Genomic DNA, 25121 nt, shown 5'->3' with positions numbered 1-25121 from the left:
ATCCAACTTGGTAATAGACGATTTTTAACCCAACCTGATTCTTGTAACGAAGAGCAGTCGATGACTCCCTTCGGTACTTAGAAATGTAGTGATTCTTGTTAATATGCGAGTCAAGGCAACAGTTTTGACAACAACACCTGATATTAAATTATCACAGATTGTGATTAAATTTGCAATTAAAGAGACACATGAATGGTTATCAATTAATCGACAGCTTGCGTAGCTGAGTGCCGTCTACCACACTAGAGCGCTCAAAAGAAAGCGTCGTAAGTTCAGTTCTAGTCGCCGACTAGAGGAACTTTTACTAAGCCCCTTTCGATCTGTTCCAGTGTTAGTCTATCGGGATTTTAGCCCAGGTTTTTTCCTCCCGGAAAGTCGAATTTTTCGTCCCGTCAAACCCACACTATTTTCAGACAGTAAAACATGTTAAAATTACGAACTACGAGATAGCGACACTTCTCTACCACCTCTCTTCACCGGTATTGTATATAATTAATGTAGAATTAGGCCAACCATCTCTGAATGGCTATCGGTGGAGGATGAGCTTCCCCCCAAAAGTTAGATGCATGCTCGCATAGAATTTCTTTTTGAACTATCGTATATTTTTCATCTGTAAATTAAAAAAAAAGTGTAAGCACCGATTAATTTTAAAGATGACTGGCTTCTTAGTTCAACTATAACTGGATTAGCTTATGGAAATTTTAATCACAATAAATTTTGCTTATTTTTCAACTTAACATGTTAACCTGGCTGCCAATAGTAAATTAGATTCTCTTTCATATAAGGTACACATAACAGGTTTTGTTTGGAATTACTCCAAAGCAACTATGGCGTGGAGCCAGAGCTTTATCACTATTAATTTGGTTTTCTTCGAGACGATTTGTCTGTTCTGAGGGATAAAAAGCCGAATTCTCTCATATTGTATGAGGCCAGCTGGAAGAAATTAGTAGAAGAACAGGCAAATTAAGTAAATAAATTTATCACACTGTATCTCTCTGTGATAACTGTCGTTTACATGCACTATTTCCCAGCTACTGTGTACACATACACACAGTAGCTGGGAAATAGTTTCGGTATTCTGAAACATCAAAGCAATTTGTTGGACCTCACTTTAATTCAATCAAGCCATTTGCTGCAGTAAAAGTGTCGAAATTATATATTACAATAACCTTGCTTTCTTGGACATAATCTAACAAAAGTTGGGATGATACACAAGAATATGCTCAATATGGTCCAATTTTTGCTTAAATCAAGTCGGCCATTGGCAAAATGATTAGAACCGATATTAACAATTCAGCACAGAATGGACAGAATTTAATGAAATTCGTCATTAAGGGTGTATATTAAAATTTGCCAAGTCGTTTTAATTTTGCTTTCAGCATTTGTAGCACTAAACAAAATCAAGTGTAGAATATGTGCTTCCATAGCTCAGTAATTATCTGATGCTTGTAATTAAATTTATATTTGTTTGCAGTGCTTGTATTTCCAAATGTTATTACAAGAATGGCAGACCGATTCTAACAAAATACTAGAAGTTTAATAAAGTCAAAGGTTATTTCCCCATTATGATAATAAAAGTGAATCTCATTAATCAACACACACACCTTAATCACATAAAAAGCTAAACTCATCTTAAAAATTTATTAAAAAAAAAAAAAAGATGACAATAAAATTACTACAAACAATTTACATCCAAAAATTTTGATTACTACTAATCAACAGCATGTAAGAGAACTTAATCTAGAGTATCATTTTAACAAATAACACAAATTCAAGCGATTCAACTAACCAGTTATTTTCTATATGTACACTAAACTCGCACTGCTTCCCAAAGTAATATTGTGTTTTCGTGGTACCTCTGGCTCTCTTAAACTTTCTTTCAAAAAATGTAGTTATCTGTAGTTGTTCACCTTTCTCTGCATAAAATGTCCTTCGCTTAGAATCATTAAATCTGTAGTCAGATCCTACTAGTTCAGAATCAGGATTGGAAACTGACCTTATGGAAACTGTTTTATTCATATAAGTTCTATCTTCATTTTCAATCCTTATCAATAAAAAAGGCTCAACAAGTACTATGAAATCCTCTGGGATTTCTATCATAAAACAAATTTTATTATCCATGAAAATTGTGCGATTTAAGTAATAGTGGTCTCTCCGTCTGTCTATTTTCCATTCTATGCAATGTCTTCTATCAAACATCATAACAGCGCAACGTGAAACACTACTGGAATCTACACATGTCTCACTCTTACTGCCAATGGGCGGATTCATTTCCCTGATAATTTCACGACTTTTGCTTTTCAGCAAATTTATTTCATCTAATGTCATTAATTTCGTTTTCTCAACAGCAACGAGTTCTTCTTCAGACATTCGATAAAACCTTATAGACTGAAATAAGGGCAGCAACAAATTTCTTAAAGCTTCTTCTGTGTGCTCTATTTCTTCCTTGGCAAGATAAATTAATCCCCATTCACGTACTGCATCAAACAAACAATATTCTGAGGAAATGTTGAGTGAGGGTCTTTGCATTATCAAATCAACGGTTTCTTTTTGACAATTCAAGAAATCAGCTGACTGGACTATAGTCTCTGCATGTCTGTCTATAACATCCAAGCACTCGGACATAACATCATGTAATTCCATACACTTAGCAAATTCATACACTTCACACACACAGCTGTTTTCAGATGATGTGTGTACAAACAAAAATTCCTCACTTTCTTCTTTAAGGAAAGGTATTTCGTATTTGTCTCCAATGTAATAAACCTCCATAGCTATGTCTATTGAAGATATTGAAACTTCATCTGTGTACAAATACCTAAAAAAAAAAAAAAAAAAACTGTGAATCAAAAATAAGAAAAACAAAGCATAAAAAAAGAATTTGGGGAAAGATGAATTTTATGTACAAAAGTATTAAGTAGCTTAAATTGCAATAAGATCGCAACTGACCAACCTGGATAAGTTCATCTTCCAAATCCACAGGAAACTCATTCTCTGTGTACTACTTACAAAAACAACATTACAGTGATTTTGAATTCTTCACAACATCAGTTAAAACAACGTTGATAAATCAGAGCTCTAGTTTAAATACTACTGCATATTTTAAAATAAAATAAAGACTGTCACATTAAAGACCTTTATATATTTGAATATAAGAAGTTCTTGTGGTATAAGCCAAATAGCATAAAATGAGCAGATCATTGCTTAAATCTGACCCTTCTCTTCTACAGGGAAGAGAAGTCAGTAATTGGAAAATTTAAGCAAAACAGAACAAACACTATGTGTATGCAATACATACAATACGGCTTTCTTTTGTTTGCAAGGAAAATAAAATTTTTATAGTTACACAAATTTGAAAGCATATTTTTCATCTAGCAGATTCAAAGCATCTTAGTAAGCTATGAATATTACTGGTTCATTCTTGTTTTCAATATATGAAAATATAACAAGTGGCTTGCAAATACTGCAGTGTTCTTGAATTCTTCACACTGGTTAAAATTGTGCTGATTAACCAGAGCTGTAAATGCTATTGCATATTTAAAAATAAATAAATACAGACTATCACATTAAAAGCACTTTTCCTTTTGAACTACTATTCAAGCCAAATTTCTAATTTACAGTCAAGAATTTTTGAATGGACTATAAACAAGAGATCACATTTGTCACTTATTTTATTTAGTAATTTTTTCCAATGTCACCCCTTCAATATTACTCTAATCCATTCCAATACATTCTAATCAATTACTTTTAGCTGGCACGTATGGGCAAATTGACACTGATGTCAATAAGTTGCAAAGACATTTGTTTAAAGTGTCTATAGTATAATCACTTGAATGGATTTTTGTCACTATGAGGATTTAAGGATATTAATTTAGTGCTCACAATTTTACAGTTATAGATAAACAAAAAAAAAAAAAAGAGAAAAAAAAAAGGCAATATTAATATCAGAAATATTATATCATCCTCAAAATGTCACTGTTGAAATTAAAGTGGAAACAAGCTGCAAATTTGTTTAAATTTTAGTAACAGGATAAATGCGTTGAAACAGCAATGTCAAAGAACAACATATGAGTTGCACTTAGCAAAATATTTAGCATGCAACATATAAGATCTTTTAACAAAGATACTGCTGTTACCAATTTTTAAGCATATCAAATTAAGAGATGCCTTGTGACTTTTATGAGCACAGGCTATTGCATACATTAAGTCTGAGAGTGGAAACTTGGGTGCATGGACTGGCAAAAATTAGAGGGAATATTAATTCTGGAGCATATCTGTTGAGCAACAAGTGGATTCCCTCAGGACCAGAAGTCTTTTTTTGGTATCGAGGCTATTCAAAATTTTTCTGATGTCTTTCTGAGGATCGCCAGGGCCATATGAACAATGTTCCATGTAAAGGAGGAGATTTGCCTTGGTTATCTATTCTGGAGATGAATGAGAAAAATTATGCCAGGAGATCAGCTATATTTTTAGAAGATGTTTTAATACTACCATCAGGGAAACAAAGTGCTACAGACAAAAGTTGTACCCAACAGCTTTTGCAAGCGACTACCATTGGCACCAATTGCTCTAAACTGAAGTAACTACTATAAATAAAGTATAATAATGGCATATTGTAGCACTTTTTAAATATCTCATTATGTAATTCTTTCGATCCTAATTGGGATCTCAACAGATGAGCCAGTAAAACCCTATTATTTTGCCTTTAAAATATGGAAATAAATGGCTTCACTATACTGAATTTGAATCAGAGCTTAAATTATAGTATAGCCTCCCAGTTTTGCAGGAACCAAAAAGACATTCTGATACATTAATTGTTTAAAATGCATTTCTTGAAATCTTTGTCTAGCTTGTAGAAATGGTTTCTTTAAAGGTTTCCAGAAAAAATCAGCATGCATGCAGATGGAGTTCTACATGTTTGAATACTGCTGTCGCATATAAAAATGTCTTAATGGAAGAATCATTTCTCATATTCATTGCTAATTGTACTAGATATATTAGTAAAAATTCCATGCTACTTTTCAGTATCATTTAAAATGTTACTGGAAGAACTATTTCTCAAGTGTAGAAATCTGTGGGTCATAATACCTTCTTTAATTCTTGCATCACATATTTTTGGAAATTTGTTCTCTAAATGCTTGAAACCATTCCCATTTTTTAAAGTCTACTGAAATTTTTGAAATCAAATTTGATGTAGAATGGTGGCATTTCTCCCCCTTCCCCCACTATCACAAAAGAAGGATGTTAAAAGATTTTCTCCACTGCTACTAAATTAGTTTACTGCTGAATAAACACTACAAGGTTAAAAAAAAAAGAGGCTAGTTTCTCAAACCACCCATTTTTATAGAACTGTTTGTTGGATTTAACTATCCCACTCTCATGAAAACAAGAGTTTGTGAAGACCTGCTGCATGTCCATTACAAGCACTATTAATCTGAGGTTACTGCAAAATGTTCATACCACACAAATCATAGTAAACCTATTTAAGAAGTATTCTCATAACTAATGAACAGAGGTATATTTATTGTAAGTGTATCGAAGCGCAGCCTTCAAACTGAGCTTTGATGTATCTATAAATAAAGAACATTCAGGATTCATATACAGTAATTTTTTCCACGGTGTTTATACTAATATCACTGCAAAACAATCCATTAAAAAATTTTGCTGATGCTTTCAAAACAAAAGGGATCTTTGTAGCCTTTGTAAGGTCAAAAGACCTGTCCATAACTAAGGTGGCTACACTGCCTCCAATTGGGGAAAGTGATTATGTGGTCTTGACTTGGGAGGTAGCAAACATGTGGAAATTCCAGCTAAGAAGGGGTACATGTGGAACAGCTGGCCTGAATGGCCGAGTGGTTAGCCTATCTGCTCTCCAGCCAAGAGGCAGTGGGTTTGAATTCTGCCTAGGCATGGATGTTTTTGATTATCTTCCACCTTCATACATTGATTTATACAAGTGAATAAACACTCTTCCAAGATGGACTGGGTCACCATGGAAGAATTAGATTCAACCCTCCCACAATGGGAGAGGCCTTTACCCCAGCAGTGGGGAAAAGTTACAGGCTGGAAAGAAAAAAAAAAAAAAAAAAAGTGGAACAAGGAAGGTAATTATGATACACTTAGGAGCAGGCTTCAAGCTGTACCATGGCATAAAGTTCTGCAAAAGAAAGATGTCCACAATGCATGGAACATCTGGTGGAAGCAATATCACACTGTATATTCAAAGTCAGGAGGATAAATTGGCTAGGAGTTATATCAATCAGTAGTGTCATTAAGGATGAATGCAAAAAAAAAAAAAATAAATAAATAAATATTGTGGAGGGTACATAAGAAGAAAGGTGAATAACATGATAAGGAAGGCAAAATAAGATTATGAGAAGAAATTAGCCAAATAGGCAAAAGGAAATCCCAAAAAGGAAGTTTTTTTCGTTATGTGGCAAGCAGGAGGAAGAATGAATTATGGAAGGAAAGCTTGAATGAGCACAATGTAGCATGATAACAGAGGTAGATGAACTTGTTGAGCTACCGAGTGACCATTTTGCAAGGGTATATTATCCAAGTGAAGATACTGTTATGGCAGAGGTTGATGAATTGGAGGTACTTAGGATACTGCAGAATCTGAATGCAAATACAACTGTGGGATTCAATGGGATATTGGTGTATTTTAAAAGAATGTGCATGGGAACTGCCAATGCCTTTGACTATACTGTTTAAGTCTCACTCTGGCAAAGTCCCAAGAGAGTGGAATTAGGGAAAATAATTCCTTTGCATAAAAGGAGGACCTATCTGGAAAAGTTGGCTAAAAAGAGGATTCAGGAATGAGTGGATAAGAATATGATAGTCTATGAGTGGCAACATAACTTTGTGAAGGGTATATCATACCTTAGTAATCTATTAACTTTTTATACTAGAATGACAGAAGAGTTAGATAAAGGGAATGGCTACACGAAACTGCTGGATTTTGCAAAAGGCGTTTGTTTGACAAAATACCACGTGGAACTCTATTACACAAACTGAAACAAATGGGGATGGATATGAAACTGGTGACATGGATAAAAGGATGACTGATATGATAGATATCAAAAAGTAGTATATGGAGGAGCTGAATCAGCTCCTCCAGAAGGCAAGTGACTAAGTGGTATGCTGCAGAGCTCTGTGCTTGGCTCACTGCTGTTTAATTTGTACATAAATGATATAGGAAATAATTTGAAGGGAGATATTCAGTTGTTTGCTGATGGAGTAGAGTAATAGTTCATCAAGGTGATAGAGAACTTGCAGGATGATTTGAATAATCTGACACTACGGGCAAAACATAATGAATGTCAATTTAATGTGGAAAAATGTAAAGTTATGCATTTTGGGATACAATGATTACAAGCTATGTCACTGAGGAAACTACATGAAATTGATGAAGCCAGGGATTTGAGGATAGACAGAGAACTAGAGTTTAGAGGACATATTGCTAAAGTAGCCAGTGTAGCTCACAGGATTACTTGCTTATTGAAGAACATACGAACAAGAAAATATAAGAGAGTTATCATTCCTCTTTACAAAGCCTTAATACAAGCACAACTGGATTCAGGTCTAGTCACCCGGATTTTTTTTGAGGATGAGAAAGTGGTGGAGAGGATCTAGAGACAAGCAATCTGTGAAATGCTACATATGAGGATAGATAATAGATTGAGGGTATGTGGGTTGCAAAAGTTGGTTGATAGGTAAAAAAGGGGAGGATATGATAGAAATATTTAAGTTACTAAAAGGATTTTATAGAACTGATGGAGGAGGGGGATGTTTTAGCACTTGCCTAGAGGAAGCAAAACAAGAGGTAATCCCTGGAAGTTGGGTAAGAGGGTGGTTAGCAAGGGCATGAAGACCAGATTTTTTGCTTAGAGAGTGGTGAATGGATTACCCGAGTCACTTGTCTGTTCATGGTTTAAAGGAGAGGTACGACAGATATTGTGTTGATAGTTTCGTTCTCCCATGATGAGTCGTAGGACTCCAATGAAGTGCCCTTACAATAATATAGTATGCTCGCAGATTCGAGACCCTTCGACACTTCTGCGCATGTTAACAGAAGGAGAATCCATTCCGATAATAGGCCTAGGCCATGAGGTTAAATATAATCATCATAGCATAGTCAATCTAAAACTACCGATACATATGTAGCTATGTTGCTTACTTGGTTTTCCAAATGTTCTATACAGAAATTGGTGTGTGTGTGTGTGTGTGTGTTTGTGTGTGTGTGTGTGTGTGTGTTGGGGGGGGGGGGTTGTAGTTTCATCTAGCTGTCTGTATATTTTTCCTTCTCATGAAAGATAACTAGAATAAATTTTAATCCACACATTTTTAAATCTAACAATTCAAAAATGTATGGATTAAAAAAGTCAAAAGTTTGCCTTATTTTCATGTACTGTCTTGATTACTAATCCAGAGTACAATTCATATACTATACTTTCCAGATAAGCAGTGACTGCTTGTTTTACAGATTTTAAATGTCACATGGCTGTGTATATACACACATACACATACACAGCAAAATGGGTATGCACTGTTCATATACTTACAAAGTATTATGAAATTGTGATGGCACTCAAACTGATATGGTCTATCCTTTGTGCAATAACAAATTAAGTACACCAAGATGTACTCAACAGTCACTTTAAATGCAATACACAAAACTTGTTAAGGAAAACAAATGGTGAATGACATAATTGCATAACGAGATGTTACACTCAGCCTGCTAGCAATACACCTGCCTGCCCTTCCTCCTCCTGTCGCGGTCTGATCACAATATATGAATACAGTACATCATTACATAATGACACACACACACACACAATGTTATTATTCCATACTTGCCTTCAATGGTTAGTGCTCATTTTAAACTGATGATTCCATGTAACTGACACCTCAATGCTGCTTAATTCTACCAAATAAAAGAAAGATGTTCCTTGAACACAAACTGCAAGTGATGGAACAAAACTCATTTTTGTATTCAGTTGATACAATGTTAAAATTGTCTAGTGCGGGCAAAAGACAATCTCAGTGATGTTTACAGTATAACTTAGAAGTCTCATGTAACGATTTTTATTTTTATTTTTATTATTTTTTTTTTATGTGGCTCCTGTCTAGAAAAAGTTGCAAATCAGCACTATGTTAGTGCAGTAATAGGCTAAAATATATTTATTTATAATTTTTTTTATTCTTATTTAATCCAATAACCACAAAGTAACAACGCACAAGTCATTAATGTACCTACTCTCCAACCTGTTGGTTAGAGAGTGAGTATATCAATTACTTGGCCAACCAGGCCAACAGAGGAAGCAAAAGATTTTACAGCCTAAACAGCAGATAGATAAAAGTAAGTTTTAAGGATTTTAGTTCTGCTTTGTGCAATGATTAAAACAGTAAACAAGTTACATAATACATGAATTATTCTTCTGGTAACTAACATTAAAAATACTGCTTTTTATGAGACATAAGATATAGTGATGATTCAGCATATCATACACAGCACTGATATGATGTACCTTTTGTAACAATTCTTGCAAAATGTTGTTTTCTTTATACATATCAAAATAAAATAAAAAAAATCATAAATAATTTATAGGTGTTTTGGCTGAAGGTTCAAATCCCAGTGCAGGCATTGTGATTATCTTTAGGTAGAAGATAAATTTAACTGTCCTGTGCGAACATCATCCCAATAATTAGAAGCTGAGGTGGCTTAAAAAAGTTTCATGTTTGGTCTCTGGACTATGTAAAAATAAATACAAAATACAAATAAACATAATAAAAAAACAATAAATTCCTTCAGCCATCTATAGCACTAGTTTACAATTCCATGGGTAAGATACACATAAACATACTCAGAGCAACTGATGATGAAGTTACAGCTTTTAGTATAATGCAACTATCATGAATGAAAGTTTATGGATAACAACAGATGTTATCTATCTGTATTCCTCTATCTACATCAAGAAAGAATAAATAAAAGCAGATAACTCTCATTCTAATCATAAACTTCAGAATTAATTACATATACAATTATACATACAAAAAGACAAACCAAGATTAATAACAGCTGAAATGAAGTTTATGAGAAAAACGGCAAAATATACTCTATTTAATCACCAGAGAAATGAAGAAATTATGAAAGAATTAAACCAGGAATCAGTAATAGAAAAAATTAAAAAAATATAAACATAAATGGATAGAACACATTGAAAGAATGAAAACAAGATTAAGAAAACAAGCCTTAAATTACAAACCACTAGGAAAAAGAAAACCAGGAAGTCCTCTAAAGAGATTCAATGATGACTTTCAAGGCAGGAACAGGCCACTCTAGGCCTAAACCCTTGAAAAGCATGACAATAATAATTACACACACAATGGTTTGTTGAACAATATATTTAGAAATATAATATGCATCTCTAAAAATATATACTGATGTCAGATTGGCAGGAAAAAGACCCAAAGGAAGACCACGATCTAGGTGGACTGATGCAATTAGAAGTGCCTTCTTATATTTCAGTCTTCTGACTGAAATATAAGATATCACTATAATGAAATTCTAACAGATAACAGAAAAGCTTTTAATAATTAACCAGGTTTAACTCAGATTTTTTTTATTCATTAAAAATGAAAAGTTTCTCTAACACATTTTGCTGTCTATATGGCTGTCAGCATCTCCAGGAAGACATTTACCACACACAAAAAAAAAACCAATTGTTTCCCAACAGCCATTATTTCTATAAACTAAGAAATACTGGACTGATAGTTAAATCATGTGTGTCATTAGGCACATCATGTGCAGTGCTGTGTAAGCTTTGCATGTAGTTGCTGGCATAAGTGGTAGTAAATGTTACATATACTAATCAATGACTTACAAATGTCACGAAGTATAATTCCTTGAACAATCTGACAAAATTATTCTCTTCTAAGTGAGACATGGACGAAGCTTGCCAATTTACTGTGTGATGTTTTGCAAGGCTGCATGTGTGTGTGTATGCTGCGAGACTGCTTTTTTTCTTCTCTTGTTTTCAAATTACCTTCATGTCCTTTTTTAAGGATTTCAAAGCCTTCCAGTTTATTCTACATATACTTTTCTGCATGAACAAGGAAATCTTATTTACCTCCAGGATGTTTGTAGAATGGAAGTTGTCTTTAGGGGAACCTAGGAAACTTTGTAAGGTGTTAGCTGGTTTGAAGGCCATTCCGATGTTGATAACTGAGCTTTTTTTTTTTTTTTGTGTGTTGTCAACGTATCGTAAGGAGACTGTGCCTCTGTACTTTATTTCTGGCTTAACATGGGACAGCTCATCAGAAAAGTAAAGCTTCTTTAGCAACTTTTTTTTAGTAGCCATTTTGGAGGAACTGACCAAATAGGATTTGAAAATTTTCTCTTTTAATTTAATCATTTTTAAGATACAGGTAACCCTCGTATAATGCGGTACTTATACAACGCGGGCTACAAATTGTGGTATCCCTTGTTCAACGCGGTTTCAATATAATGAGGTCTACAATTTCTAGAAACCCTTTTTTTTTTATTTTATTTCATTTTTTCATATTTTTCACTGCAGGACTTAAAAATCAAATATTATCTTTGTTAAATTTGTGTCTGCCCGTACAGCACAAGTAGTTGTAAGTATCGAATTTAGTTTTATTGTATCACTGAATACAATAAAAGTACAGAGGGATTTTGCAGTCTGTGTCATTCTCAACAAATAGTGCAATTAGGGACAGATGGAATAAAAATGGTGCTAACTAATAAATCACATGTCCCCTCTCACAGAAACTATACTGTATAGACTTAAACAAAACCATGCTGCACCGAAACACAGTACTGTCCAATTTTTCAATTATGAAATAAGTATTTTTTTTATTGAATTTGAAATTCTCGATGTCATTATGACAGATCACAAACGCTAACTTAAAATAAAAGACTACCAAGAATTGAAACATGCCATATAATGAATGTATGAGTTCGCCTGCCACCACAAACGCAAACAAGAACCATAAAATTCAACTAAGGGTTGAAATGTTTGTGTGAGTTGAGCCAGTCAGTAATGAGAAGTTCCATCAGAACGATAAATGACACCCTGTTGTGAATGTGTTAAAACTAATAGTGAATGTTGCTAGGACAGTTTCAGATGTTATGAAATTCGATTGAAGAGAATTAGCATTTCAACTCAACACTTGTCGGTTGCTTTTGTCTTTGGGTCGTGCAAGCTTTTTGTTAATACAGCACCAGTCATATGCACGTCTTATAGCTGCTGTCTTGTGTAAAACAAAATTCAGCTTGTACGTATCGTAACAATTAAAAAAAAACTTGAATAATTTATAAGCGTATAAATGGATATCACCTGTAAATCGTTGATGTGCCAGCAAAATTCTCAGATGTGCCACCTCTGCAACGAATGCCATAGGTTCACCATCTAGGGTTTACTGTATAAAGTGTTTATTGTTGAAAATTGTCTTCGTTTTCTGCCAGGAAAGCGCATTTAAAATAATAAGTGTGTTATTCTCAAGCAGAGCAGTTTATTTTCTGGTGAGTTACATAATATGCAATGCTTTTTTTTTTTTAATGTAAAAGTTTATTTTTATTGTAATGGCTACTAAAACCAACGAAAGGGAAAAAACCAACATTGAAGAGGGAATTAATTTTTCTCGAAGAAAAAAATTAAAATCTTGGATCGGCGGAAAATTGGAGAAAAACCAGGAGTTGTTGCAAGGACTCTGAATTTAAACGAATCAACAATTCGAACAATCAAACAAAATGAACATCAAATCCAAGAAAATGTTATTGCTGGGCCAACGGAAAGTGCAAAGCGCATTACTCGTGTTCGCGATATTCTAATAGAAAAAATGGAGAAATCTCTAATGATTTGGATAGAGGATTGCACTCAAAAGAAAATACCTTTGGATGGACACCTTATTAAGCAAAAAGCTCTCAAAGTTTATAAACATTTAAAAGAACTTGATCAAGATTTTTCAGAAGAAATCTCTCAGCATGGATTTTCTGCCAGTAAGAGTTGGTTTGAAAACTTTAAAAAGTGGTTTTCTATGGATAATCTTAAAATCCAGGGAGAATCAACATCAGCAGATGTTGAAGCTGCCTGGAAATACCCAGCAGAACTTTTAAAAATCATTAAAGAAGGTGGTTACAGTGCAGACTAGGTGTTCAATGCGGATGAATCTGAGTTATATTGGAAAAAAATGCGAAAACACACCTATATTTCGAAAAATGAAAGATCAGCTCCTGGATTCAAAGTTTCCAAAGATAGAATTACTCTACTGTGTTTTGTAGTAATGCATCAGGCGATTACATGACAAAACCAATGTTTATTAACCGATCTGCAAATCCTCGTGCGATGAAAGGGCTTGACAAGTCCATCCTACCTATTTATTGGCGGGCCAACAAAAAAGGCATGGGTTACAGCTAGCATGTTTGAAAATTGGTTTTTCAAGTGTTTTGTACCCGATGTAGAAAGTTACACAAAGAAAAAGAATATGGACTTCAAAATTCTACTAATTTTAGATAATGCACCAGGCCACCCAACAAATTTAAGCCATCCGAATATTAAAATAACAAAAATAACAAAAAAATGTGCATGCAGGCACTACACACAGTAAATGAGGAACAAAGCAAGGAAGCTATGGTTTTCATAAAAGTCCTGATGTCCCCGAGCAGGCTAAGTAGGTATTCTTGGCCGTTGGGCTGAAGGTCTACTGATGTAATCTACTCTAGATGTAGATTTATCAGAGCCTTGTAAAGAATAGCCATGTTAGTGTTCTTAACATTGCAGTTATCCAATGTGATGTTTTAAATACTTCAACCTATAAACTTAACTCATCCCTTAGTCTCTAGCTTCATTAGTCATGTGCAGCTAATTTCCATTAATAAAATATTCAGTCTGAAATGTTTTCAGTTGTTGCACTTAACATTAAACTAAACTTATTAATTACAGAATCAGTCTGCTCATGTCAACTGTTATCACTTGACCCAACTTTACATCATTATCTGTCATATAACCACTCTCCAGTCTTATGCATCTTGTTTATTTGAATACCTATCCCCTTGTACAATAACCTTGTGTGGAATTCTGTCAAATGCTTTGGGAAGAACAGTAGTATCACAGTATACCCATTTCCCCTTATCCAACTCTGCTATCACTCTATTATCAAATATGAACAAATGCTAAAGCAAGACCTGCCTTTAAACAAAGTGATGCTGCCCTCTAAAAAAAAAAAAAAAAGCCCCACATCTAGACACAGTAACTGAGCAACTTCTCCAATACTTTAATGACTACTACTACTACTCAAAAGATATATATAGATTGGTTTGTAACTAACTACATCAGTTCTGATTTCAGGAATCAACTGATTAAATGCCCATAATCCAAAAATGCCACCATATATGTCTGTTTTATGCAATAATCTTTATCATGTAGTGAAAGTAAATTACTAAGGCATGGCCTATCAAAAAATTATACTAATGATCATATACTTGTATCTATTTTAGCCTACTTTTGTGCAGCAGCACTATTTTGATCTCTTTCCACTTTGTGAGTACCTTCCTTCCATACTATAAGACTCTCATTAAAAAACAAACCAATTGGACATAACCTTATTAACATCAAGCACCATCATCCTTTTAGATGGTGCACAGCATCATTCACACTGCTGTGGTGTAATAAAGTGGCCTTCTTCCAGAGTATTCTGTGGTGGGTGACCAATGCATTGTCAGCAAGTCCTGAGTGGCTGTAATTGTGGAACCGGATGTAGTCCTTGTGTTTGGATATCCTGATATTGGCTGTTCTGCCTTTTTGGCCGTAGTAGAACAATTTGCAACTGCAAAGGACCTGGTATACTCTAGGTGGGTCTGGGGGAGGGGAATCTTTGGTGGAGCAGATAAGAGATGCCAATTTCTTATGTAGATTGTAACTATTGTCAGGTCATATTTTTTTGGAATTTTTGTTAGTTTTTCAGATGTACCCCAGAAATGTGAAAGGATGATAGATTTAGAGTAATCTCTACTATGAAGGTGGGGGGATTAACTGGTTTTAATATTTTTTGGATTTTTGGGGGGTTGTAGCCATTGGCTAAGAAGATGTTAAGGATATGGGTAAGTTCAGTAATTAAGGCTGATTAATTCTGCCCTGTTATATAGGGTTTTTATAATCTCATATTGTGTGTATGTGGATGCGTGGAGGGGGGGGGGTGAATGTATCTACCTGTATCTGTAGGGATCCATCAAGCCGGAGTGTAACCAGAGTGTCAAGGAATGAGAGACTTGCTGTTGTTTTCCTTTTCCAACTTAAACCTGGGGGATTGCTTAAGTGTGTTGAGAAATTGTAGAGTGTATCCAGGCCATGTGGTCAAACGATGAACACATCAATTTTTTTGTGTTCATCGACTTAATTCAGAGTTTAAGCCTTTTTTCTTCAAAAAGTCACCACATAAAGAAGTTGGCCATGGATGGAGAACCTATGGCTGTCCACTCTACCTGTTTGAAGAATTTTCCTTGCCAAACAAAATAGCCTGAGTTCATGGTGAACTGAAATAGAGCTGAGATATCAGGAGGAAATTTGGCTTGGATGAGATCTAATGTATCTTTGAATGGAGAATTGGTGAATAAGGAATCAGTGAATTCAATGACTTTATATAATAATTAAGTCACTGAATTATAATTAGTCATTAATTTACAATTCAGTGACTTTTGTAGATGGTGTTAAGGATATGGTTAAGTTCAGTAGTTATTGCTGATTAATTTTGCCCTGTTATACAGGGTTTTTATAATCCCATATTATTGGGAGGGGGAGGTGAGCGAGTTTGATAAAATTACTACAAATAATTTATGATTAATTATTTATTTGGACATACTTTGAGTAATTTCTAACTTCAGGTAGAATAATTACGATATGGGTTGGTTCTTTGTACTGAAATCAGTAATATCATTTGGAATTTTAAGCCTGTATTCCATGAGAGGTGATAGAACCTACAGCACAATATTTTAGTACTACGTTTAGGCAAGTTTTGGGAATGAAGGAACCTATCATAATTTTTTTTTAAAAGAAAGTTCTCGGCTGTAGCTGGGGAAAAACTTTGTGAGAAAGAGCAGAAGCAGATGAAAGAGAAAGAGGAAAAGTAGGTTTGGCAGGATTCCAGCTGAGCTGTAAAACAATACTGGGCAGTCAGTGCTCCTGATTTAACAGGTCCAGTGATAATTAGAGAAATGATGAGGGATAGCAAATCAGTGAAGCAACATCAACATCCTATGGAAATACCTGTAGATACAAAGCAGAAACAAACTATTTGTAAAATATTAAATAAAGCGAGTCAGTGTAAGAGAGATCACTGATCAGCCAAATCTCCCTTCTTGGAGTAGCATAAAGCATATTCAAATATTTTTGGTGCACCAACCCATACAGGTCAATAGTAATCAGGTATATCAACTTCTTCCATGCCATTCCAGGTATACATAAAGATCATGTACTTGCAATTTATAGACAAACTGAAAGATTAATTAAGTATAGTTTCTGAGAAAATTCCCATGTTACTCCTCTTAAACACGTATTCTGGAAAATAACACTACTCCATCCCATGATGACATCCTCACTTCACTAGATGTAACTTCTTTATACACCAACGTGGATGTCCCCAGAACATTAGGCATCGTACACACACTTCTCGCTGAGGACCACACCCTACACATACGCACAAAATTAACACCAAATGACATCATTAGCTTGATCAAACTCACAATATCCGCAAATTTCTTTAAATTCAACAACTCCTTATATGTTCAAATTTTCAGTCTCCCAATGGGCCAAAACATCAGTGGACATCTAGCAGAATTATTCCTGGCACAGATTGAATCACTTCTACTCCATCCGTCTTCCGCCCCCCCCCCCCCCCGGCACCACCTGATGTAACAGGTCCTTTTATGGCAGATACGTAGACGATATTCTATGCATTGGCAAACCCTCACACATCTCCGCCTTACAAACATCCCTCAACGATTATAGCAACAGACTACAATTCACCATGGAAACAGAACAGAACAAATCCATCAATTTCTTAAACCTGACTTTAATCAGAAGCCATAACAGGATAGCTACGAAGATATTCCACAAACCCACACACATCGGAAATTACCTCCATTTCAATTCATACCACCCATATTCCATTAAAAAATCAGTCATCCAATCACAATTTATCAATGCTTACAAATTCTCAACGAACAGTAATTATCTTAACATGGAACTAAAGTATTTAATACAGGTTTTTAAAAATCGCAACTATCCCACACATCTAATAAATTACGCGAACAGTACGGCAAAATCCTGTCTTAACAATAATACTACCAAAACAGACTTCCCAACACATATGGTCATCAAATTGCCATACATCCAAAACACATACAAAGCCTACAAATACATTTTCAAAAACTCGGACTATAAGCTAGTATTCACCACGAACCAAAAATTAGCAACTCTCCTAAAATCTACTAAATCTCTCACTCACAAAGAAATATTCCAACACTACAACGTAGTCTACAAATTTCCTTGTCAAAAAGGCTGTGACGTCACCTACACTGGCTCTACAATTAGGTCTTTATGGACCTAATTGTAGAGCCAGTGTAGGTGATGTCCTCGTCGTCCCCCCCCACACACAAAAAAATGCGGCCCTAAACAAAATAATATATATATATATTATTAATAGTAACCCGGGTTTCCAATCTTAATTCCCGTGTCAAAATGCACCCTCCCCCATTTATAAACAACCTTCAGCAAGATCTTGGAATTGGAAGGCATCATAGAACCAAAAACAAGGTATGTACAAAATTTTTTCCACCTCTTTTATTCTGCCATATTGCCTTCTGTACTCACCCATAATGCCCTAAAAAAAAATATATATACCTCTTTTTTGAGTAATGTTAGCCAATGTATTAAAATAAGGGACGCTTATTTTAATACATTTAATACAAAAACAGGCTATAATAACTGTAATTATATTGAAAGATTAATTACAATAAAATCTTCAAGATCTAAACCAATAGTTAAGTTAACCAATTTATTCTTCAACTTTCTCCACATCCACAAGTAGTGTTCTACTTTTTTTAGGTTAGACGTCAATGTCAGCCAAAGAGAAATGTAATTGCAAATGCAGTATTTTACATTAGTTTCCTCCCCAAGCTAATAAGCATATTTAATGCAAAATAATTAACTTTCTAATATCAGGAGGAACATTCTAAGCAAAAAATATATGCAACTTTTTTTTTTTTTTTTGGTCATAAGCACCCACTAAGTAAGATTTAGAAGCTGTAATTTAATAAATAAACTATAAGTGCAACATAACATTCATGAGCATGATTATTATGCAACAAGAGTAATTAAATCACCATACTGATGCCCAAGTTTAATTTCACTAGATACAGGTATCAATAATACAGTGAAAAATGTAGTTAGTATTTGTGCAATATAATAGTCCAATTTCAATAAAAGTTAAAAGTGCTCAACAATGTCTCTTTAGTCTTAAAAAAGTTACATCAAAATACTTTCATCCATTTTTGAGTTGTTCCACGTACACAAAGATGCCAAGACTAACATGTACTTCAAATAACTAAATTACTACAATGCAGAAATTGTAAACTAAAACATATGAGAGCCAGAAAAAATGAAAAATGCAATAGATGTGAATATGAAGTGGGATTAGTTCAACCAACCTGGCTGACCAAGTGAATAACATCACTACCACTCTCCAACCAAGAAGCTATGCATTTCTAATGCAAGATAACCATAAGAGAATACATAATTATTATTCACAAAAAATTCAGAGATACTACGGTGCACAAAAATAACTTACGTGAGCATAACTTGGAAAGCTTCTGGAGTAACATCAGGCACAAATATTACTTCTTCCTCCTTTAAAGGACCATACAACATAGCAGCAAATACTGGACTGGCAATGGCAAGTAACACTTTGTGGGCCTCTATTGCTGCTTTGTCTTCTCCTTCACCAACTATAAATGTCACATCACTGAACTGTGAGTCCTTCAACAAAGAACGAAGTCTTTCTTTCACTTTCACCATGGTTCTGTAGACGAAACAATCATTATGTAAGATCATGTTATCTGAATTCACTAAAGAGACTGCTTAGTTTTTATATAAATAAAAATACTGGAATCTAGATATTTAATTTAAAACAAGGTGGATATTTCTCAATAATATATAGAATGAATATTTATAAAAGTATTAGGTGAACCAACTGACAATAAGTATCACCTAATTTTGCATTTCCTGCTTTTGCAAATATATTATGAAATTTTAGTGGAAAAGTATTAATAAATTGGATGTTGGACTAAGTGTAGAAGAAATAGAACAGTTTATAATATTAGAAGTAATTCCACTTTTTAGTGTATTTTTCATGATTATACCAACACGATTCCAATTTAGTACAGTACTAAAGTACTGTCAAAAAATAAAGGCAATGGGAACTGCTTACAAGAGTTCAAATATATAAGTGCAAACGATACTTAATGAAAAGGAACTGTGATATACAAAGTAATCAATTTATAAAAAGTGTCAATATGTGGTAAGAAGAACTATAAAGAGTCAATTCATCTGTTTACTCATAACGTACAAATATATCTGGTAAGGTAAAAAAGATACATTTGATACTAAAAATTACTACAGAAACAAAGCTTACCAAATAATTATCACTATATTATTATTATGGGCAACTCCAGGGAGTCCTTAGTTCATCAAGGCAGGCCCAAAAGATCATGTCCACACAACTATTCGGCATTCTCACAGTATCTATCATACCTTGCCTTGAACTCATTCACTGTCATAGCACCCACAACAAATTCTGGCAGCTTATTCCACTCATTTACCACTCTAAAAGTAAAGAACCCAGCTCTAACACCCTTGCCCAGCTTCCATAGATGTCCCCTAGTTCTCCCATCACCAGTCCTGATCACAAAAATATCCTCTGAATTAATCCTATAGAAACCCTTCAGCAATTTGAATGTCTCAATCATACTCCCCTCTTCTGCCTATCAACTAATTTCTGCAACCTGTTCTCATAAGGTTCATTCAATAGACCTGCTATCATCTTGATCACTCGCTTCTGGATCCTCTCCACCTCCTCCCCATCAAGAAGAAACCTAGGTGACCAAATCTGGGCACAGTAGTCGAGATGAGGTCGTAGCAAGGCTCGGTACAGAGGAACAATAACTTGCTTGTCTCTGCTTGTCAAAGTATTTTTCAACAACCAAGTGATTTGATGAGCTGATTCAGCCACTTTTGCAATGTGTCCCCTAAATTTCATCTCCCTATCCACCAACACTCCCAAGTCCCTGGCCTCATCAATCTCCTGAAGTAGTTCCACCAATGTGGTATACTGCTGCTAATCTTTTCACCCCAAAATGCATAATCTTACATTTTGTCACATTAAATTGACACCCGTTCTCCTTAGCCCAGAACTCCAATCTATCCAAATCATCTTGCAAGATTTTTACATTTTCTGCATTCACTACTACCCTATCCAACTTTGCATCATCAGCGAACAAATGAACTGTTCCTCTTAGATTCTTCCCTATATCGTTAATAAACAAATTGAACAGCGGTGGTCCAAGAACAGAACCCTGCAGCACACCGCTAGTCACAGGCTGTCTTTTGGACTCTACTCCTGAATAAACTACTCTCTAATATCTCTCCCCACCTATCCATCTCACCAACCCTATAACCATTCCCATATGTTGCAGTTTACGGATTACAATTCCATGTGGTATCCTGTCAAAGGCCTTAGCCAGGTCCAGCAGTATCACTGTAAACCCATTACCCTTATCCAGTTCAGCCGTCACTGTGTTATAAAACTTGAGCAAGTTACTGAGGCATGATCTACCCTTCACAAAGCCATGCTGTCCCCTGTACAATATCTCATTTTCATCAATCCAGTCCTGTATTTTTCCCTTGACTACTTTCTCCATGACCTTGACAACGACTCCTGATATGCTGATCGGTCGGTAATTTGCAACAGTAGTCTTGGATCCTCCTTTATTCAGTGGAACTATTTCCCCCTCTTTCCACACCTTCAGGACTAAACCAGACTCAAGACTCAGATTAAACAACATGGTCAAGGGCACTGATAATTCTTTAGCTGCTTCACGTAAGACCTGTGCTGGTATACCATCCAATCCCACAGATGTATTTACATTAAGGTTCTGTAATAGACTAGTCTATTCCACTTCATTCATCACAATTCCCATATAAACTAATGGTTCCTTCATTCTTTCAATTTCACCACCTGGATAATATACTCTTGCAAAGTGCTCTGCTCGCTCAGTATTTCCACTATATCCACTGATTCAGTGATCTCCTTACCATCGGCATTCCTTAAAATCATTTTGCCGTGTACAGTTTTTTTCTTGCTTGCAGCATACTGAAAGAACTGTTTGGGATTCTCTTTTGCTTGCATAGCTAGTTTCCTTTCATAATCCACTTTTGCTTTTCTTACCACACTTGTTACACTTCTGGCCTGCGCTTTATACCATTCGTGTGCCTGCAGGTCACCTTTCTTTTTAAATTCCCTCCACAGTTGTTTCTTTTTTTTGCAGCTCAAGCTTAATGGTGTTATTCGTCCATTTAACCCCTACTTGTTTTTTACTATTCGGCCTAGGTATACAATCAGCCATAACCTCCTGTAAATACTCCTAGACCACTTACCATGCTCTATCAACATCCAGCCCTTGCAGTTTTACATGGCACAGCACCGAACCAAGCAATCTCCTAAGCTTGTCATACTTGTCAGCACGGTAATTCCACATATACCCTGTCTTAATCGATCACCCTCACCATCCCAAAATTCCACACCTTTAGCCACCTTCCAGGTGGCTAAAGGTGTGGAATTTTGGAATGGTGAGAGTGATCATAAGGGCAAGACCTTATGATCACTCTCACCAATAGGTGGCAACATGGTCATATTCATTACAGTCAAATTGCCAGGTGCTATTACCAGGTCAAGCACTCTCAAACCCCTAGTATTTTCAATTACATGCTGTCTCAGATAGTTATCCCTTAATAATTGAATAAAATCCAGTTCCTTCCTCACATGTGTCCTCTCCTCCTTCCACTCATATCATCAATTTGTTTATGCATACTATCTCCACCATCTATTCCATCACCTGGTCTATAGCAGCACGAACTGTATATTTTGTTCTGCCAGTCTCAATCTCACACCAAATAGCCTCAAATGAGCTCTTTTCACTACCCTGCAATACAACTTTAATTCTCCTTGGCTGCAGATCATCAGCTGTCATCAATAATGCTCCCCCCCCCCCATTTCATTCTCTCTATCCCTCCTAAACACACTATAACCTACACATTCTATCCCACTAACTATACCATCTTCCGTCAGCCATGTCTCACTAATGCCAATAACCTGTGGCCAGGAAGAGCCAACCACGGCCAAAAATTCTTCCTTCTTGTTCCTAATAATCCTGGCATTAGTATAAATGCAGAGGTCTCTTTGTCCCACCCCTATCTTGATGCATTATTCTAATTATCCCATTCCAATTACTTGTCCTTAGTACTGGCTCGGGTACATTATATACATTCTTACACTCAACTGTCTCACTGATGTCCACATATACACCCCCCCCCCTCCTTGGTAGTTCTAGTTTCCCTGGTTCAGCACATCCATTTTCACTTCATTCAGCAACACTTTTTCCAGTCTCCGCACACCAAATCCATTCAAATGCAGGCCATCCATCTTGTATAAATCCTTTCACCCATCAAACTCATTCCACACCACACCGTCTGCATAACCTGCACATAGCATTTACGATTATGGCCCTCCTCTCTGTCATACCGCAGCAACAGACTCACAATCCCAACTCTGTCACTCTTTTCTTTCACTACCTTTAACAATACTTTCAAGTCCTCTCTCATAAAAAATTTATCTCCTTTCAATTCATTCATACCTGCCACAACTATCAATTCTTTCACCCTCTATTTTTGCATTCTATACTCTCACTTACATCCTTAAATTTCGCACCCGGTAAGTATGATTTAGTTAAACTCCCATCTATATAAGAATACATTAATTCCAAAAGACACTGGAAAAAAATCTAAAATAACTTAATCTAGTGGAAACAATAGTACTTTGCAATAATGCAAATTTTAAATCTTAAAACCAATGTAAACTTGTTGCAGATAGAAATTTGATCATTATTATACAATTAACCTGAATTATCATATATAGTAATTCAGGTAATTCAATTATAATGATCAAATAATTACCAAAACAAATATGTAATTACCAGTATGTGTGCAAACAACATGGTATAATGTTTGCACACAGACTATATGCAAACAACATAATGAGATTATGACCTATGAAATTAGGAGAACTGTATTTAATCATGACATAAATGAAAGCAGCCTTCATTTAATGAATATCCACATAAAAGCAATCTATGGCCTGGATGGCTGGGTAGACAGGAGCTTTGAGCTCTTTTTTTTTTTTTCTTTCTTTCTTTCTCTCTCTCTCTCTCTCTTTCTTCTAAACCAACAGGCTGTGGCAGACCACTCTGTTTATGGGAAGCTCCAAGTGCCTAGATAACCTAGGGGATCCTACAAAACAGTTTCCAGGTTTAGAAGTAGGTTCAGTGAGTTTGGCCCAGCAACTTCTCATGTTTGTATATCATTACAGAGGAGTGAAGGAATGGTAATGATGGCCAGTTCAGTTGAGCAGCACCCAAAGACAATGTACAAACCGAGCATCTATGGGAAAGAGAATAGAGACGTCAGTAAAAGAGGAATGATTTACACAAATAGCTCTCTTCTATATACATTCAAGTGAAAATGGTTTTTGGGGCCCCAACCCTAGATGTGATAACAATATTCAAGGATGGATTTTAGATTTATAAAGTCTCAGGAGTTGAGCAGAAATGAAGTAATGTTTACGATAAAAATTAGCACATGAGCATATCACTTACCTATGTAACACCTTAAATGATGAAAGCAAATAATATCAATAGCTATTTGCATGCAACAGTTTCACAAGAAATCTTTTTTTCATTCACTCGATGCTAATCATTATACAACATTTATGTTAACCGGCCTCCACGTGATTCGTAACTGTTTGTTACTCGCGCCAGGAAATGCAGACACTTCCGAGTTGAATACCGGCAGGTGGCATGCAAGATTTATTTATTTATTTAGTGTATAGCAATAAACACACATGACATCAAAATATATAAAAACAGTACATATTTGTGCAGATAATAAAAATGAGACAAGTAATGACATATACAAATATCAGGTAAAAAAGTCACTAAAATTTTAAGTCTAGCTCAGCTAGCCATTCAAGAGATGAAGGATCTGCCTCAAAAAAGTCTCTCAGGTCACTAGGGTAGGCTCTTATGCTGCAGTCCTCCACAATGTGCCGGATGGTTTGGTTTATGGCCCTACAGTCACATTGGGATGTAGGTGATCTTCCCCATTTGTGTAAGCTCTCTGCGCAGATACCATGTCCTGTGCGTATCCTATTTAAGCTTTTCCATAGATGACATGGAAGCTCAATCCCTTTCGAATTTTGTTAGGAAGAATATATTTGTTTAAGTCTGGTGGCGATTTTTCTTTCCAAATTTCTAACCATTTCGAATTAACGATGAAATTGCTATTTACTAGTTCTTCAGCCAGGATTAGTGGAGGCCGGTGGGATTTATGGTGATTTATACTTATACGTGGGAGGTCTGCATGTATTGGTAACAGGGGATTGCTGTTTATTTTTTTGTGATCTTCTACTACAGCACATCTTGTCTGTGCAGGTTCAATGGTGCAATATTGCACAAAGTTGGAAGCCAGGAGAGGGGAGTGGATTTGACACAACCAGTTATTGTCCTCATTGCTGCATTTATTTGCGTGTCGATTTTCTTGATATGAGGACTGTTTAGCCATACTGGTGAACAATATTCTGCTGCAGAGTAGATTACGCCCAACGCGGAGCATCGCAATGTAATAGCAGAAAAACCCATGTACAACCATCAGTTTTTGTATGATGTTATTGCGGGTTCTGATCTTTAAAGAGATATTCTCCAGATGTCTTTTCAA

At 35.5% G+C, this 25121-nt stretch overlaps 1 protein-coding gene across 1 annotated transcript; it reads right to left on the bottom strand.

Annotated features, from left to right (window-relative positions):
- Positions 1-1525: 1525 nt before the first annotated feature.
- Positions 1526-24108, bottom strand: LOC150106044 (BTB/POZ domain-containing protein 6-like). The gene is made up of 3 exons (XM_090393786.1): positions 24005-24108; positions 18868-19098; positions 1526-2818 (listed from the first exon to the last, which is right to left on the bottom strand). Exons 2-3 carry the CDS (start codon positions 19092-19094, stop codon positions 1741-1743), a joined length of 1305 nt encoding a protein of 434 aa, XP_090249912.1. The 5' UTR covers positions 19095-19098; positions 24005-24108; the 3' UTR covers positions 1526-1740.
- Between the last annotated feature and the right edge of the window lie 1013 nt (positions 24109-25121).

This window comes from Typopeltis vanoorti, chromosome 6, assembly GCF_054136105.1.
Source record: "Typopeltis vanoorti isolate ZY-2024b chromosome 6, IOZ_Tvanoo_1.0, whole genome shotgun sequence".
Lineage (NCBI taxonomy): Eukaryota > Metazoa > Arthropoda > Arachnida > Uropygi > Thelyphonidae > Typopeltis > Typopeltis vanoorti.
This window is presented reverse-complemented; position numbering and strand designations above follow the sequence as displayed.